This window comes from Pogoniulus pusillus, chromosome 2, assembly GCF_015220805.1.
Source record: "Pogoniulus pusillus isolate bPogPus1 chromosome 2, bPogPus1.pri, whole genome shotgun sequence".
In the NCBI taxonomy this organism is placed as follows: domain Eukaryota; kingdom Metazoa; phylum Chordata; class Aves; order Piciformes; family Lybiidae; genus Pogoniulus; species Pogoniulus pusillus.
This window is the reverse complement of record NC_087265.1, coordinates 13,377,867-13,390,888: the sequence shown is the minus strand read 5'-3', so window position 1 is coordinate 13,390,888 and position 13,022 is coordinate 13,377,867. Positions and strand designations below refer to the sequence as shown.

The 13,022-nt window shown below is 48.1% G+C and overlaps 1 protein-coding gene and 1 long non-coding RNA gene across 2 annotated transcripts in view; one reads left to right on the top strand and one right to left on the bottom strand.

Moving 5' to 3' along the window:
* Positions 1-325: 325 nt before the first annotated feature.
* The window catches only part of ITGB5 (integrin subunit beta 5), a 66,636-nt gene continuing 53,939 nt past the window's right edge, over positions 326-13,022 (bottom strand). The window contains exons 11-15 of the mRNA XM_064156734.1: positions 7,295-7,517; positions 6,480-6,583; positions 2,809-2,925; positions 1,436-1,602; positions 326-896 (exon numbers count right to left, since the gene is read on the bottom strand). Coding sequence (XP_064012804.1) covers positions 801-896; positions 1,436-1,602; positions 2,809-2,925; positions 6,480-6,583; positions 7,295-7,517 — 707 coding nt within the window. The 3' untranslated portion in view covers positions 326-800. The remainder of the gene's footprint in view (positions 897-1,435; positions 1,603-2,808; positions 2,926-6,479; positions 6,584-7,294; positions 7,518-13,022) is intronic.
* On the top strand, positions 1,540-11,289 carry LOC135182532 (uncharacterized). Its single transcript, XR_010305237.1, has 2 exons — positions 1,540-1,622; positions 11,010-11,289. It is a non-coding gene; the product is annotated as an uncharacterized LOC135182532 (long non-coding RNA).

Here is a 13,022-nt window from a genome sequence, read left to right as displayed (position 1 = left end):
TGGGTTGGAAGGGACCTTAAGTATCATTTGGTTCAAACCTCCCTGCTGTGGGCAGGGACAACTTGCCTGTTTAACATTGCTAGCACAGAGCAGGAGTTCCTTGTGGCACTCCCTACCCTGGGTCAACACCAGAACATTAAATCAACCTACCTTCTGCTGCAGCCACTGCTGCTCCAGCTTCTATTTCTGTAGCCATGCTTTGGCTGACGAGGCTTTATTAATAAATCAATCAGGCAGCACCACTTGCACTTCCAGGAGGAAGCCCCAGCTCAGTCTGTCACTGATGGGGTGCTCAGCAAGGGAAGAATGAACTCTACTCACAGCATCACATTTGCACAATAGTTTTATTTCTTTTTTATTTTTAATATAAAAAAATCCTAAAGACTGCAGACCTCTTGTATCCTAATTTCTTACACAACACCCCCTTCTTTTTAAGCTAATTGCCCCCTAACAAATTGCAATGGCACGGGTTCCCCTGATGTTCAACTAGTCACTCTTTCTAATGGGATATGTTCTAAAGCTGTAATATGGCACTTGGTTGACTTAGTTGGCAGGTTTAATACATCCAGGAAGCTGGGGTATGGAGTAACACACGGCTCAGAGTCCACCAGCAGGGGCAGGCAGCCTGCTTTTGCGTCCGTGCCTCCAGAACGAACCAGACTTTTCTCCTTACTGTGCAAATAACAGCCTTGGGTCATCGGCCAGTCCTGTCGTAAGGGATTCTCACCCCTGAAGAGGATCTCTTCTTCAAGTGGGGAAGCAGCACGTACAGTCAAGCAGTCCCAGGTGCTGAGGCCCCATCAGTCAACTGTACCGTTGTAAGACTTGTTGAGCTTGTTGAACGTGAACTCTACGTTGTGTGTGGAAATTGGCTTTCGGTAGAGAGGATTTGAGGCCTGCGGAGAAAGGAGTGGACAGAAAGAAAAAAGGTGAGGAAAGAAGTGTACAATCCCCCTTTTCTTCACCACTTAATCTGGAGACAGCACTGCCTTTGGCTTTGACTGAGATGTGCATTCAGATCCCAAAGCAGTGCTGTTCAGCCACAGTTTGTCCATCAGACCCACCTTGCATCCTGTCTGTAGGCACAGGTGATGTCATCAAATGCTGGGCATCCCCATCTAAAGCCTTCCAGATGGGATCTCTCACAGACCTGACCAATCTGGCTGCTGCCAGAATCGCAGCTCAATTCCCACTCCCCCACCACTCTCAGCTCTCCAGCCCCTCTGGGGAATACATGACAAAACCAAAGGCTGGCCATAATTTTGCAGAATATTTGTAACTTCCTGCAGGGAAGGGCAGTGCAACCTGAAGTTCTGCTCCATGCCACCACAGGGCACAAGAAGCACTCACACTCCTCATGCCTGTCACCCTTCCTGATCCCTGCAGAGCTGTTTGCTGCCAGTGCATCCCAGCAGCACCCCCACCTCAGGCTCACCATTTCGTATCTGGCCCGAGAGCGTTCGCTCTGGAACCGGTCGAACTCCCGCCTGTCGTGGATGGTGACCAGCAGCTTCCAGAGCGCCAGAAGAATGATGCCGATCAGCACCACGCTGCCAATCACTGCCAGCACGATCGTCACGGCACTGGGGGCTGAGCTGCACTCTGGAAACGAGGGGCAGAAGGTAATTAGCTCTGGTGTGAGTGTATCCTGGATCAGGATGCGAGGATGTAACTACCTGGACCAGCGCCACTGAGCGAGTGACCTCAGGGCGGCACTAGCAGCAGCGACTAAGTTAAAAAAAGCAACTGCCCCCTCTGGAACCAAAGGGATTCTATTTAGTAAATCCATTCCTGGATAGAGGCAGATCAAAGGCACAGCTCTCATGGATGTCAGAGACAGAATGTCACAGAGCACTTTAGGGGAAGAATAGTGCTGCAGTGCCACCGTCCAACAGCGACGCCTGGATTAATGCCAGGTGACCCATAGGGGACATGAGGTTAAGGTCCCTCTGGCAAAAGCTAGCTCAGCTTCTGGCCCACATGGAGACAGGTGATCACTAGGCTCTTTAAGCAAGCACATTAACTGTCAGCTAATCAACTGGTCTTCCGAGCCACTGCACAAATGGAATAAAACATGCTGCGTCTCAGTCCTTCCCATACTGGCCTGTGCCTCAGAGGACCAGAGCAGATAGCAAGAAGCTACTGCTGGGTGCTTGCCAGCTTGTCCCACAACACCACGTGGGGTTTTGTTTGAGAAACTGCATTGTACATGATTAAAATAATGCTGGGAAACACAGCTGCCTGCAGCAGGGGAGAGGGGACACACAGCCCTTACTCTGCCTGGACCAGAGCTGGCTCTTTGGCAGTGCAGAAATCCATAGGTTGTGTGGGGCTTTCCTAACAGCCTGACTTAACCAGCCGCAGCAGGTGTGCCTTCTGATTTTTTTTCACTCCCAGTGCCTGTATCTCCAAAGCAGAACCTGGCATGCTTTTTGCTGTGTAAATAGGCTGTGTTTAATTTCAGCATCCCAAACTGGCACAAAGCTCTTCAGCTGTTCACTAGCAATGCTGGTGGCTCAAGTGCATGTTTCACTCTCACTGTTCTGTTTAACTAGGATGGAAGCATTTGGAGCTGGGTTTCAGCACCGCACAGCACTATTTTAAATCATCTTGTTTCATCTGCTCATCCGTGCCTATGGCAGGGTGTTGGAACTGGATGATCTTTGAGTTCCCTTCCAACCTAAACCATTCTATGATTCTATGCCTTTGTGCAGGCAGTGCAACCAGCCTTTCTGCAACATGCCAGGCTCCCCAGCAGCATCCCATCACCTCTCCCAAGGCAGCGTGTGCTATTAATAGGATATCAACCTGGCTCTTTGAGGACGGTGAGGTTGGATTTCCCACTGGGAAGTTCCAAGTAGGTGAACTTCATGACACAGTTGTTGACTGGGTAGGCGCAGAGGATTGCGTTCGGGTCATCTGTTTCTGGAACAAGATGCAGAGTCACAAAGTTTTATTTTGCTTTATATATTTTAGTAAGTCATCATGATTACAGAACTCTTGTATCCTGGTTTCTTACACAAATGCTTCTAACACCCTCTTCTTCTGAAGCTAATTTTCCCTCACAACTTGTGATGGTATGTGTTCCCCTGACTACGATTATAGTCAGTCATCCTTACAATAGGATGTCTAAAGCTGCACTGTGGTACTTGGGTGACAGTTGGCAAGTTTAGTACTAGGAATCAGCACAGTTCTCCTCTGCAAGCTGAGCTGGCCTTCCCACAGATGTCTAGGAGTGGAGGAATGGGGAGCAAGCCTGGAAAGCAGCAGGATTTGATCACAGCTCACACAAATTGTAACTGAGCAGCATCCAGACCTGCTGTTAGTGCTTGAGAAAATGTGTAACTCAGCAGACACTACAGGGCACAGAGACACAACTCACACATACACACGTGCTTCCTTCACATAAGTCTGCTTTGGCTATTTGCCTCTTACATTACTACATTGCTTGAAGAGTGGAAGTTGAAGAGAAAGCAAGGGGCACAGACTCAGCCTGTGAGGACACAGACAGGGCCACCAGCAGCAGTGGTCCATTCCTGGCTCATGCTCGAGCTGTGCCCAACAGGTCCAGCTCTGGAAATGGTCAAAAAGCTTGTTTGTAAAGAGATAGAAAAGGAAAGCATGGAGGAGGAAAAGGGTTGGGGGGAAAGATGGAGAGGAAGGTGGAAGAGATGAGTTGGTTGGACAGAAGCATGTGGAGATTGGGGAGTTGCAAGAGATGAAACTACTTGATTCCCATGGCCATACAGATGCTGCCTGTTTGCTTGTTTAATATATCATAGCAGCAGACAGAGCCTGTCGCTGCTCTGCTAACTGTAAGCTGCTTCGTGAAGAAGGCTGCCCTACAAAAGCCATTACAAAGTTTTGGCAAGGCCATTATCTGAACTTTTGCAGCTCTAAGCTTCAGGGATGATTATGGCAGAGCTACCATCATGCAGACACAGCTTGTGGGGGTGTCCCTGCTGCAGAGTCAGTGCCTGGAAGGAAAGGGGACAGCATGTTTAGCCACAGCAGGAATTTCTGCAGGAGCACATCTCTGTAGGCCTGCGTGGGTTGAGTTTCAAAGGAGAGGAAGGGATTTGGGCAACCAGTGGTATTGGCTGGCAAAGGCATGACTTTAGCTTAGGCACCTGGAAAATGCTTCTGACAGCTCTCCTTCTCACTCATAGCCACACCTGTCTGTCACACTGAAAAATGGCCACATTAATGACCACTGCTGTTACAGCCCCTTATCTCTCTCCTGTCTGTTTGTTTTTCCTTTTCATGCCTTTGACCTGCTGCTTTCAGTAGGAAGACTAATGGGCTCCATTTCAACAGCTCTGAGCCCTAGATGCAACTACCCCTCTCTGACAGGAATCCTGGACAAACCCCAGCTGTTCCTGACTTGAGACAGGAGAATCTGCTCTACCTACACAGTAGTATCAAAGTCAGGACGGAAGAACTGCAGATTGTTACAAAGCAAAGTACTAATTAGATTAATATTGATAAAACTTGCATGTTTCTTGCCTCATGCCCTTCTGAATTAAGGAGCAAATCTCAAGCAGGCAGTAAATCTTTGTTCCTTCAGGTGCAGCTGTTTTCCATCCTACTCTTGTACTGCTGGTCTGCTAAAAGATATGGTAATTGAAGTCTTGATAGTAACAATCTGTTGGTCTTCACTAGGTTTCAGAGATCACACACCCACAAAGATGTACAATGATCCCATCAAGCTTTCAGGGCCATTGATATGTGCTGTTAGCAGGTTCAGCTCAACACTGGACCTGTCATTGAAAACTTCTCTCTGGAACCATTGGGAATGGAGATTTACCCACTGCAGAAACAAGTGAGAGCCTGCAGAATCCAGTGCAAGTCATATAAGCCTCCCCAAAGGCACTGTTCTGGCTCTTGAGTCCAATAATAGATGTCTATGCTCTATGAAGCTCTGAAGCACTGACTGCTTCACAGATAGAGGCAAAAAGCATGTGGGACCTTCCAGGGTATGGTGATTGCAACTTGATATTTAAAGTCCCATCCTCCACAGTGCAGACCTATATCTTCCTATTTGTGACAAATATCAGAATTCAGCCCCTCAGCAGGGGCTTTTAACAAGTGCTACCCATGACAAAAGCACTTCAACACCAGGATTTGGCTGAGTCTGCTCATAGAGAAGTTTGCAGTCCCCAAGCACTGTGATACAAGGAATATTTTGCTCTGTATCTTTCCCTAGTAGCTTAGATCTCCAAGCTGCAGAGTGCCCTGAGCTATCAAGAGCTCAGCACCACCTGCAACCTGACTGCAATAGCTCAGCAGAATAAGGGTCATTCAAAGAAATGTCTCAGCCCAGAAATTAGGCTGTGGTTTGTTGTTTTCTTTCTCAAGGCCATGCAGGATGCTGGCAAGCCACAGCACATTCTCATCTCCCAAGGTGCCATCAGCACAAAAGCTGACTTTGGTGTGGTGCAACACCCAGGCAGGAGAGATGAGCTCCTAAGAAAAGCAAGTAGCTAGGCATCAGGAAAGAGCTTTGTGATTTGTAACTACTTTGTAACCTCTCACAGTGTGCTGTTGTAGGTGTGCTCCCTGCTAAACTGCAGGGAGGATGGAGAGAATGAGAGCAAGTGTCCCAAAGGGAAAGGTAGGAAACCCCACTGGTCATAATTTAAAAGCTAGACACTGGATATGAGAGAAGTCAATAGGAAAAACATTGCCTGTTGGCAGCTTGGGAGGAAGGAAGAGAAAGGGCAAGCAAGGCAGAGCACTCCTTCCTCTATAAACTATGGGAAGATGAGAAAATGTCAGATGTGGAGGGTAATTTATCTCTGCTTGATCTCTATTCATCCCTCCAAGGGTTACTGCGAAGGCCAGGGTGAGGATTAAAGCTGTCAGTTTGGGTCCCCTCTATTTCACCAAACAGAAACCAGGGACTCCCAGAAAGAAGCTTGAAAAGAAGGGGTTGGGGGGAAGTAATCTGCTAAGGGATGCAGGTGTGGAGTGACCTCTAGAAGAGGATATAGAGTGCAGGAGGGGAACTTGCCTGGGGGACTTTTAGCAGTCAGTTCCACCACAGAACTCATCATCTCCAGAAAGCTTTGCTTTCTCTTTTAAACTCACTTCTTCTAGAACAAGTTCTCAGAAGTTTAGAGAATGCCTTTTTCAGGTGATACTTTGTCCCTTGGTACTCCCTCGTAGCTCATCTAATCTGTATTATCTGATCTCATTCTACTCTTTTTTGCTCCTTGCACTGTCAGTAGTGGTCCTCACATATCTTGACTTTAAGATGTTATTTAAAAAGCAAAGGATTTATTACTTAAAATATAGATTGCAGCCAGGAGTGAGGCTCACACCTACCACATGTGCACACTACATACAGGTGTGCATTTCTAAACCCCAGGTTTTCCCTGAGGCTTTCTTTACAAGTATGTCTTGATCTGGTTAACAGAAGTTCCATGCCACAGACACGAGCACCCACATCACCTGCAGTCCTGCTGCTGCCTACTTACCGAGAACATCCACAGTGGTGATGATTTCATCCTTGCAGTGCTTTTGGCAGGTTTGGTTATCAGCCAATCTTCCTGAGTTAAACAGCTTGCACTCAATGCAGTCCCTACAGAAAGACACAGGGAGGGGAAGAGTCAGCACCTGTCAGGGACTGCATGAAGATAGATCTTCAACCCTCACAAAGGGACTCCCTGGGTGTTGATCTGGAAGCTGCACATCTGCACTACAAGGAAACTGAAACTTTAGGGCCAAGAATCTCCATCTCAAGGATGGATTTATTCTATGGGTGGATTTAATGAGGGTGCAAACAGCTGGTAGGTTGTGGTGTGTTTGCCCTTTGCATGTCAGCTGCTGCACATCAGCTACTGCAAAATCCATCATGCCTGAGATTAAGGCAGATAGCACTGCTGCTTTGTGCCAGTCTGAGGCTGACGCCCAGGATGGACACCTCCATCACTACAAGGCAGTCAGTCATCTCTGTCCTTCCCTCACCTGCACCTTGCAGTTTCCTGGGCCCAAATATTTGCAGCTCAGAGCACAGCAAAACTGGGATAGCCTTTCCTGCAAAGTGGGACAGCATTGCAAATGAACAGGGATATAAATCTGCACAAGGACTTGGGCAGGAAGATTTGAGGGTATCTCAGGTAGAGAAGCAACAGGTTGCTTAGTGTGGGCTTTGAGCATCAGCAGGCTGCTCTAGGACTAATCACTCCTGTTAAACGAACCAGGAATAACTCCTTAGCTGGAAAGCCTCCCAAGAACTAAAGATCTGCCCTCCCTACCAGCCAGAAGTCCCTCCTGAGCCCTTCGTGGGTACCTTTTAGTGCTGCAGACACCTGGGCAGGTGGGACACTTCTCACATGTATCTCCAAAAGCCCCAGGCTCGGTGCACTGGCACTTCCCACAGGCGCAGGTGCCCCTGCCGCTGCACATCTGCCCGTCGCTGGAGACGCAGCCATCCGTCTCAGTGGAGCAGTTGCAATTGTCCCCGATGTAACCCGCGTGGCACTTGCACTCCCCGCAGTGACACTCCCCGTGACCTGACGGCAAAGGCAGCAGATAGGTGTCAGCAGCATCCTGGGACAACACTGGGCACTGCAGACGTCCCTGTGCAGGAGAATCCAGCAGTCCAGCAGGAAAAGTTGCCAGAGATACTTTGCTTGGCAGAGTAACAAACAGATGGTGATGGGAAACATCTAGATGTCAAATTATTACCTACAGTTGGACATAAAAAATGCCTACCCACAGCTCCTCCAGCTTCCCACTAGAGTCACTCAAGACAAATGGGCACCTCTTATTTGCTAGGTGGGACCAGGTGGCCAGAGCAGGGACACAAACTGCCCTTGGGAGGTACTAGCAGGGATGGTGAACAGTACAGTTCTCTTTCATCAAACAGCCTACAGGCAGGGGAGATGACTTCCTCTCCAAGTCCACGTGAAGATGAACCATTTGCTATTGCAGAGCCCAAGCATGATTTCAAACCACATGCCTCAGCCAGGTGTCAAACTTGTTACTCCTATTTTCCTCTCTCTAGATGAGGGTTTTGAAGCATGCCGCTCTTTTCAGGACACCCTTTCGCACCTTCCTAGCTCACTGCCATACAGTACTTGACACTGACAAGCAAGCAGGAGAGCATGTTTCAGCCATGTGTTGTCTGTCATAAGCCTTTCATACTCTCAGTTTGAATGTCCCCCTGTTCTGCTTAACACTGAAACTGGGCTTTGCAGAGTGATACGTGCCCTGCCTCCTGGTGAGGTGAGCAGCATCCCTGGTACAGAGCTGAGCCAGGAGGGTTGTGTGCAGCTCAGCACTGTCATTTCCACTGCTACTGGAATGGCAAAAGTATTCAGTCTGACAAAGGGTCTCTGGCAGCAGCTTTCAAAATGCTGCTTCTAAAGCAGTGCTGCTAAAGTCCATCTCAGAGACAAGGCACTGGTAAAACACTTCAGGGCACCAGAGGATGCCACAGAGTTGATGTGATCTTGCTGCTCAGCATATGAGCCAAGCGAAAGGTAACATGGCCAGACTGCAGCCAGTTTCCTCTTGAGTCTTGCTGCAGCACTGGATTTTGCTAGCAGAGACACTATGCCAGTAAATGGGGGCTCAAGTCACAGTTCCAGCCTAACTTTCTCCAGGCCACAGCACTCAACAAGAAATTTTCTCCTCCTCCACACTTATCCACTGCAGACCTCAAATTCTGGAGATCAATATTACTGCTAGGCCCTCAAAATGGGGGCTCCTGTGAGGGCTTCCAAGTTTAGTGGGCTGGCTGGTGCTTTGTATCAATTAATCTCTTCCTTCTCTGTCTGCATCAAGAGACACGAAGGCAGGGATGGAACAGTGCTTTCTCGATGGTTTTAAAAGCAGGGTTTAGCAGGGGAAAAAGCCTGGCAGGGCAACCATTTCATCAGGTCTTTTCAACCTTTCTTTTCTAACAGTTTTACTTAAGAAACACTTCCCAACACCCTAAAAAAAAAATCTTTTTAAAAAAGCAAAGCACCATCTCCTGTGCCCAAGACAGACCTGTATGCCCAGCCAGTGCTATGAAGGCTGCTGGGAACAGCTGAGCCTCCCCACCCCGGGAGTGGCTCAGGGTAGCTCTCAGTAAAGATGAATGAAGAAATTGACCCAGGAAGGGCATTTCTCTGCTGAAGCACCTCCTTGCAGCTATGGGGTTTAGCTAGGGGCTGAGTAAGTCAACAAGCTTCAAAGCTTTCAGTGATGGTAAGTTGAGTGGCTGACTGCTGAGCATCTGGTTTGGGAAAAGCATCCATTAGCTCCCTAGAAATACTGCTCAAATTGCTCCTTGGCTGGCCCCTAGGAGAAGGGCTGTGTCTGAAGGCATAGTTTATAGAGCTGAAGGGTTTGTATACGAGGCTCATCAGCAACCTAATTACAGCTCAGCTTTCCCACTATAAACAACCTCAAGCTCCTCAAACAAGGCAAATTATAAATTACATACATGCTCCTTTCATCAGCACAAACCCACTCATCTCCCTCCTCTCCTACAGCTTCGAGTTTACCAGACAGGCTGTGCATTGTCAAGATATATCCCTTGCCAGAAATCATTGGAACACCTTCTGTTTTACTAGGCATCTCATATGTTCCAGCACATCACAAGCTGCCCTCCTACAGCCTCCTTTGCACTCCCACCGTTTGCTTTGGATTCAGCCTGCAAAGTCAAACACTACTAGACAGAGGAGATTACGTTTAGAAGATCTCTAGAGGTGACCTCCTTCCGTGCCTACATCTGATGGAGAGTAAAGATCTCTGCTTGCCTTCACAATGACAGCCTTGCCCTTTCTCCAGACACATCTGCAGACAGCTATGGTTTGTCCTTTCTCCACAGTGCTCTGATTTTCAGCCTGTGGACACAGCTACACCCACCAGCTCTGCTGCTTGGAGCACAGCTGCAGAGCAGAGGCCCTCAGCCCTCCACCAGCAAACAAAATGGGGTGCAAGAGGTCAGGGTCTCACACAGAGTGAGTCTGGTGTCTCCATGGTAGTGCATGTGTCCAAATTAGCTGTGAATCATGGGCACTGCTTCAAGGAATCCAAAGCAGCTGGCATTGGGAACCCATGTACATAGTATTTAGTAAATGTGCTCATGCTTGAATCTGAGCTGTGAGGGCCAAGAGAAGCAAGTCAAATACGTTCACAGCATCCACTTTAAAAAAAACAGGGTTTAAAGCTGTCAGTGCCAGGCCAGCAGAGGAGGCTAGAAAGACTGCACATCGCTTCCAGGCCCTGGCAGGCTGGGGACAGAGCCTGGAATGACTGCTCAGGAAAGGGAATAACAGCCATTTCCAAATAGTGCATCTTGTTAAACCACGGTGATTGGAAAATCTAAGAAACAGCATCTTAAAGCAGCTATTTTCATTTACTGAAGGGGATGAAGAAAAAAGTCTTTCTGTAGAAGGATGACTAAGTGTGGGGTGTGAGCTTAAAAGTTAAAAACACTGAGATATGTTTTCTGCCTCAGCCATACCGATACAACATGCAGAAAGTCACTAGCTGAAGCTCACCAGGAGGAATGTGCCAAGAGTGGGAATTTCCATGCTGAACTTTAACAGCAAAGATGTTACAACCTTCCCGGCCTGGAGTCAGCTTGAATGCAGGCTGCATGAGCTCCACTGCTGGTGCTCTCTACCTATCTCCCACACAGCCTGAAGGCTGGAGAAACGTAGTGAGTGGGAGACGTTTCCCATATGGAACATGACAATGTCCACCTGGAGATGGGAATGCACTTCATTCTATTGTTCAGGACACAACCTGAGAGAAGCCTCAAGGCGATGTAGCAGCAGCTCTTTGGGTGATGGTGACCCAGAGCTGAGGTTTGTAGCAGAATGCTACCCAGTACTCATGTTTTGCAGTAAAATGTGCTGCATGCTTCCAGTTTCAGCTATCTTACAGTCATACACGGTGTTAATGTGGTTCAGCAGTCTATAGACCACGTAAGATCATGCCTGCAGGAAGCCTTCCACCACTATGCTGATGATGAACCTATTTTCACTTCCCTGTTTCATTTCCAGGATGAAAATGTGTCCTCGAAGAGGGTGTGTTTCAAGACACTTCTTCACCAGAGCAAGTCTTATGGTGCAGGATTTCACCCTGGACTTCAACTTCCTGGAACCCTCTGAGCTTACATGTTCTCTATAAAGCAGGTTTGTGAAGCCAAAAGACATTAATTACATTCTCCAAACATAACAAGAGATGTTTTCTTCTGTCCCCATCCCTGAAATAAGACAGGCTTAGATATGTAAAAGATCCAGATCAAACTGAGAAATTAAATGTTCCCTCTGAATTTGATAACATATTTTCCAGCCAGCTCTTGATTGTTGGGGGGCTAACACAAAACACATGTAAGAGTGGCTGCTGAACCATGCTGAGAGGGTGTAGCAGAGGAAAGCAAAGCTTCTGAGGAGAGAGAACAGTCCCCACAATAAGTTTGGAATAGTCTGGGAAGCAGCAGGGTAGGAGCCACAGGGTGCACTGCTGCTTGGAGGCCCTCCCTTCCCAAGGAGGCCACCAAAGGTGGACTGAGGTCTGGAACTCAGCTGGTCCCTCTGTCTCTCATCTCACCCCAAAATACATCCCCATCCCACTGCTGTAGCCCGGCTGAGCTGCAAGTCTCACTGTCACTCAAACAGCTTTTGGCAGGACATCCAATTGTCCTCGTCTCACCCCCAGTCACCTCTGCCTCTCCCCCTCGACTGCCTGCCAGGGTGATAGCTGTGGACTAAATCCCCCCTGCCCTCTCACCCCAGCACCCTGTAAACTTGGCTTGGCAGCCTGACGCCAGCATTGCTGTGGCTCTGGTCACTGAGCAGGGTCATTGCTGGCAAGCAGGAACTGAGATAGCAGCTACTGGCAGGAACTTCCAGCCTCAGACCCCGATTTTATCCCAGCCTTCCTGACAGCAAGCAGGACCCTGTATGGTCAAGTGCTTGACGGCACTGTCCATCTGCCTGCTGTAGTAACTCTTTGCCTCCATCACTCCCTTTTATCCCCTCCTAGAAAACTAATTTGATGTGCCTACCATACCAGGGAAAAAAAAAAATCCTCAGGATTTCTAAGCCAGTTTCTTGGGTTTTGAGCACTCTGGGGAGGAAAGGTCATACTTTACTTTGCTCTGAGACAAACTTATTTTTGTGCCTCCTTGCTCACACACAGGATTTGTGTCAGGACCTTCACAATGCTGTGATTCTGTCCTTTTTGATTACTTCTACAACTAGTTTGAAAAAAAAAGCAAACAACTACAAAAGCCCCACAGAAAAAAAAAACACCCAAGAGAAATAAGTTATGGCAAGTAATTTCCTAATTCCCTGGTGCCATCCCTTTAAATGAGCCCTGGCTGCTGTGCCCATCACCTGGAGAGTCCCAATAGAAAATCTACACATGTTTTGTGCATTGCTTGCATCAAAACCATCTGCTTCTGAGAGTAGAAGAAATCAAACCCTACTCACACAGTGCACTGCTTAAACATTAGTTTTGTACCATGCTGGACAATCTCTCAACAAAAGTGCTCAATATCTGCAGGAAAGGCTCCGTGGAAGAGACATTTTGAGTGGGAGGAGGGAGGACAGCAGAAGAGGCTTTGAACACTTGGAAAATGCAGCCCTTTCCATCTGTCAAAGGCTATGACAGGACACAGTGCCTGTTCAGGCAAATAAATTATTGACTTCTACACTCAACTTTTTCCATGACTCAAAGCAGCCAGCATTGCACATCAGGAGCCCAGGCATGGCAAGGCTGCCTGCCCATGGCACAGCTCAGGCTCATGACACCGTCCTGCTGCCAGATGGTCAGCACCAGTGGGAAGTCAGGGAGAGCTCAGGAAATTAAGTGCTGAGAATGGGCTTAGGATCCATTCCCCAGGTCACACCAGTTTGGCAGAAAAAACAGGAGTGGCAGCCTGGCAGGAGCATCCCAAACTTCGGGAGCCTACTGAGCATAACAACCTCTTTGTGAAAAGGAGGTTACTGTGTAAACAAGGACAGACAAATGTCAAGAGTCTCTGTGTAAGCTGAAATGCATCCACCAAC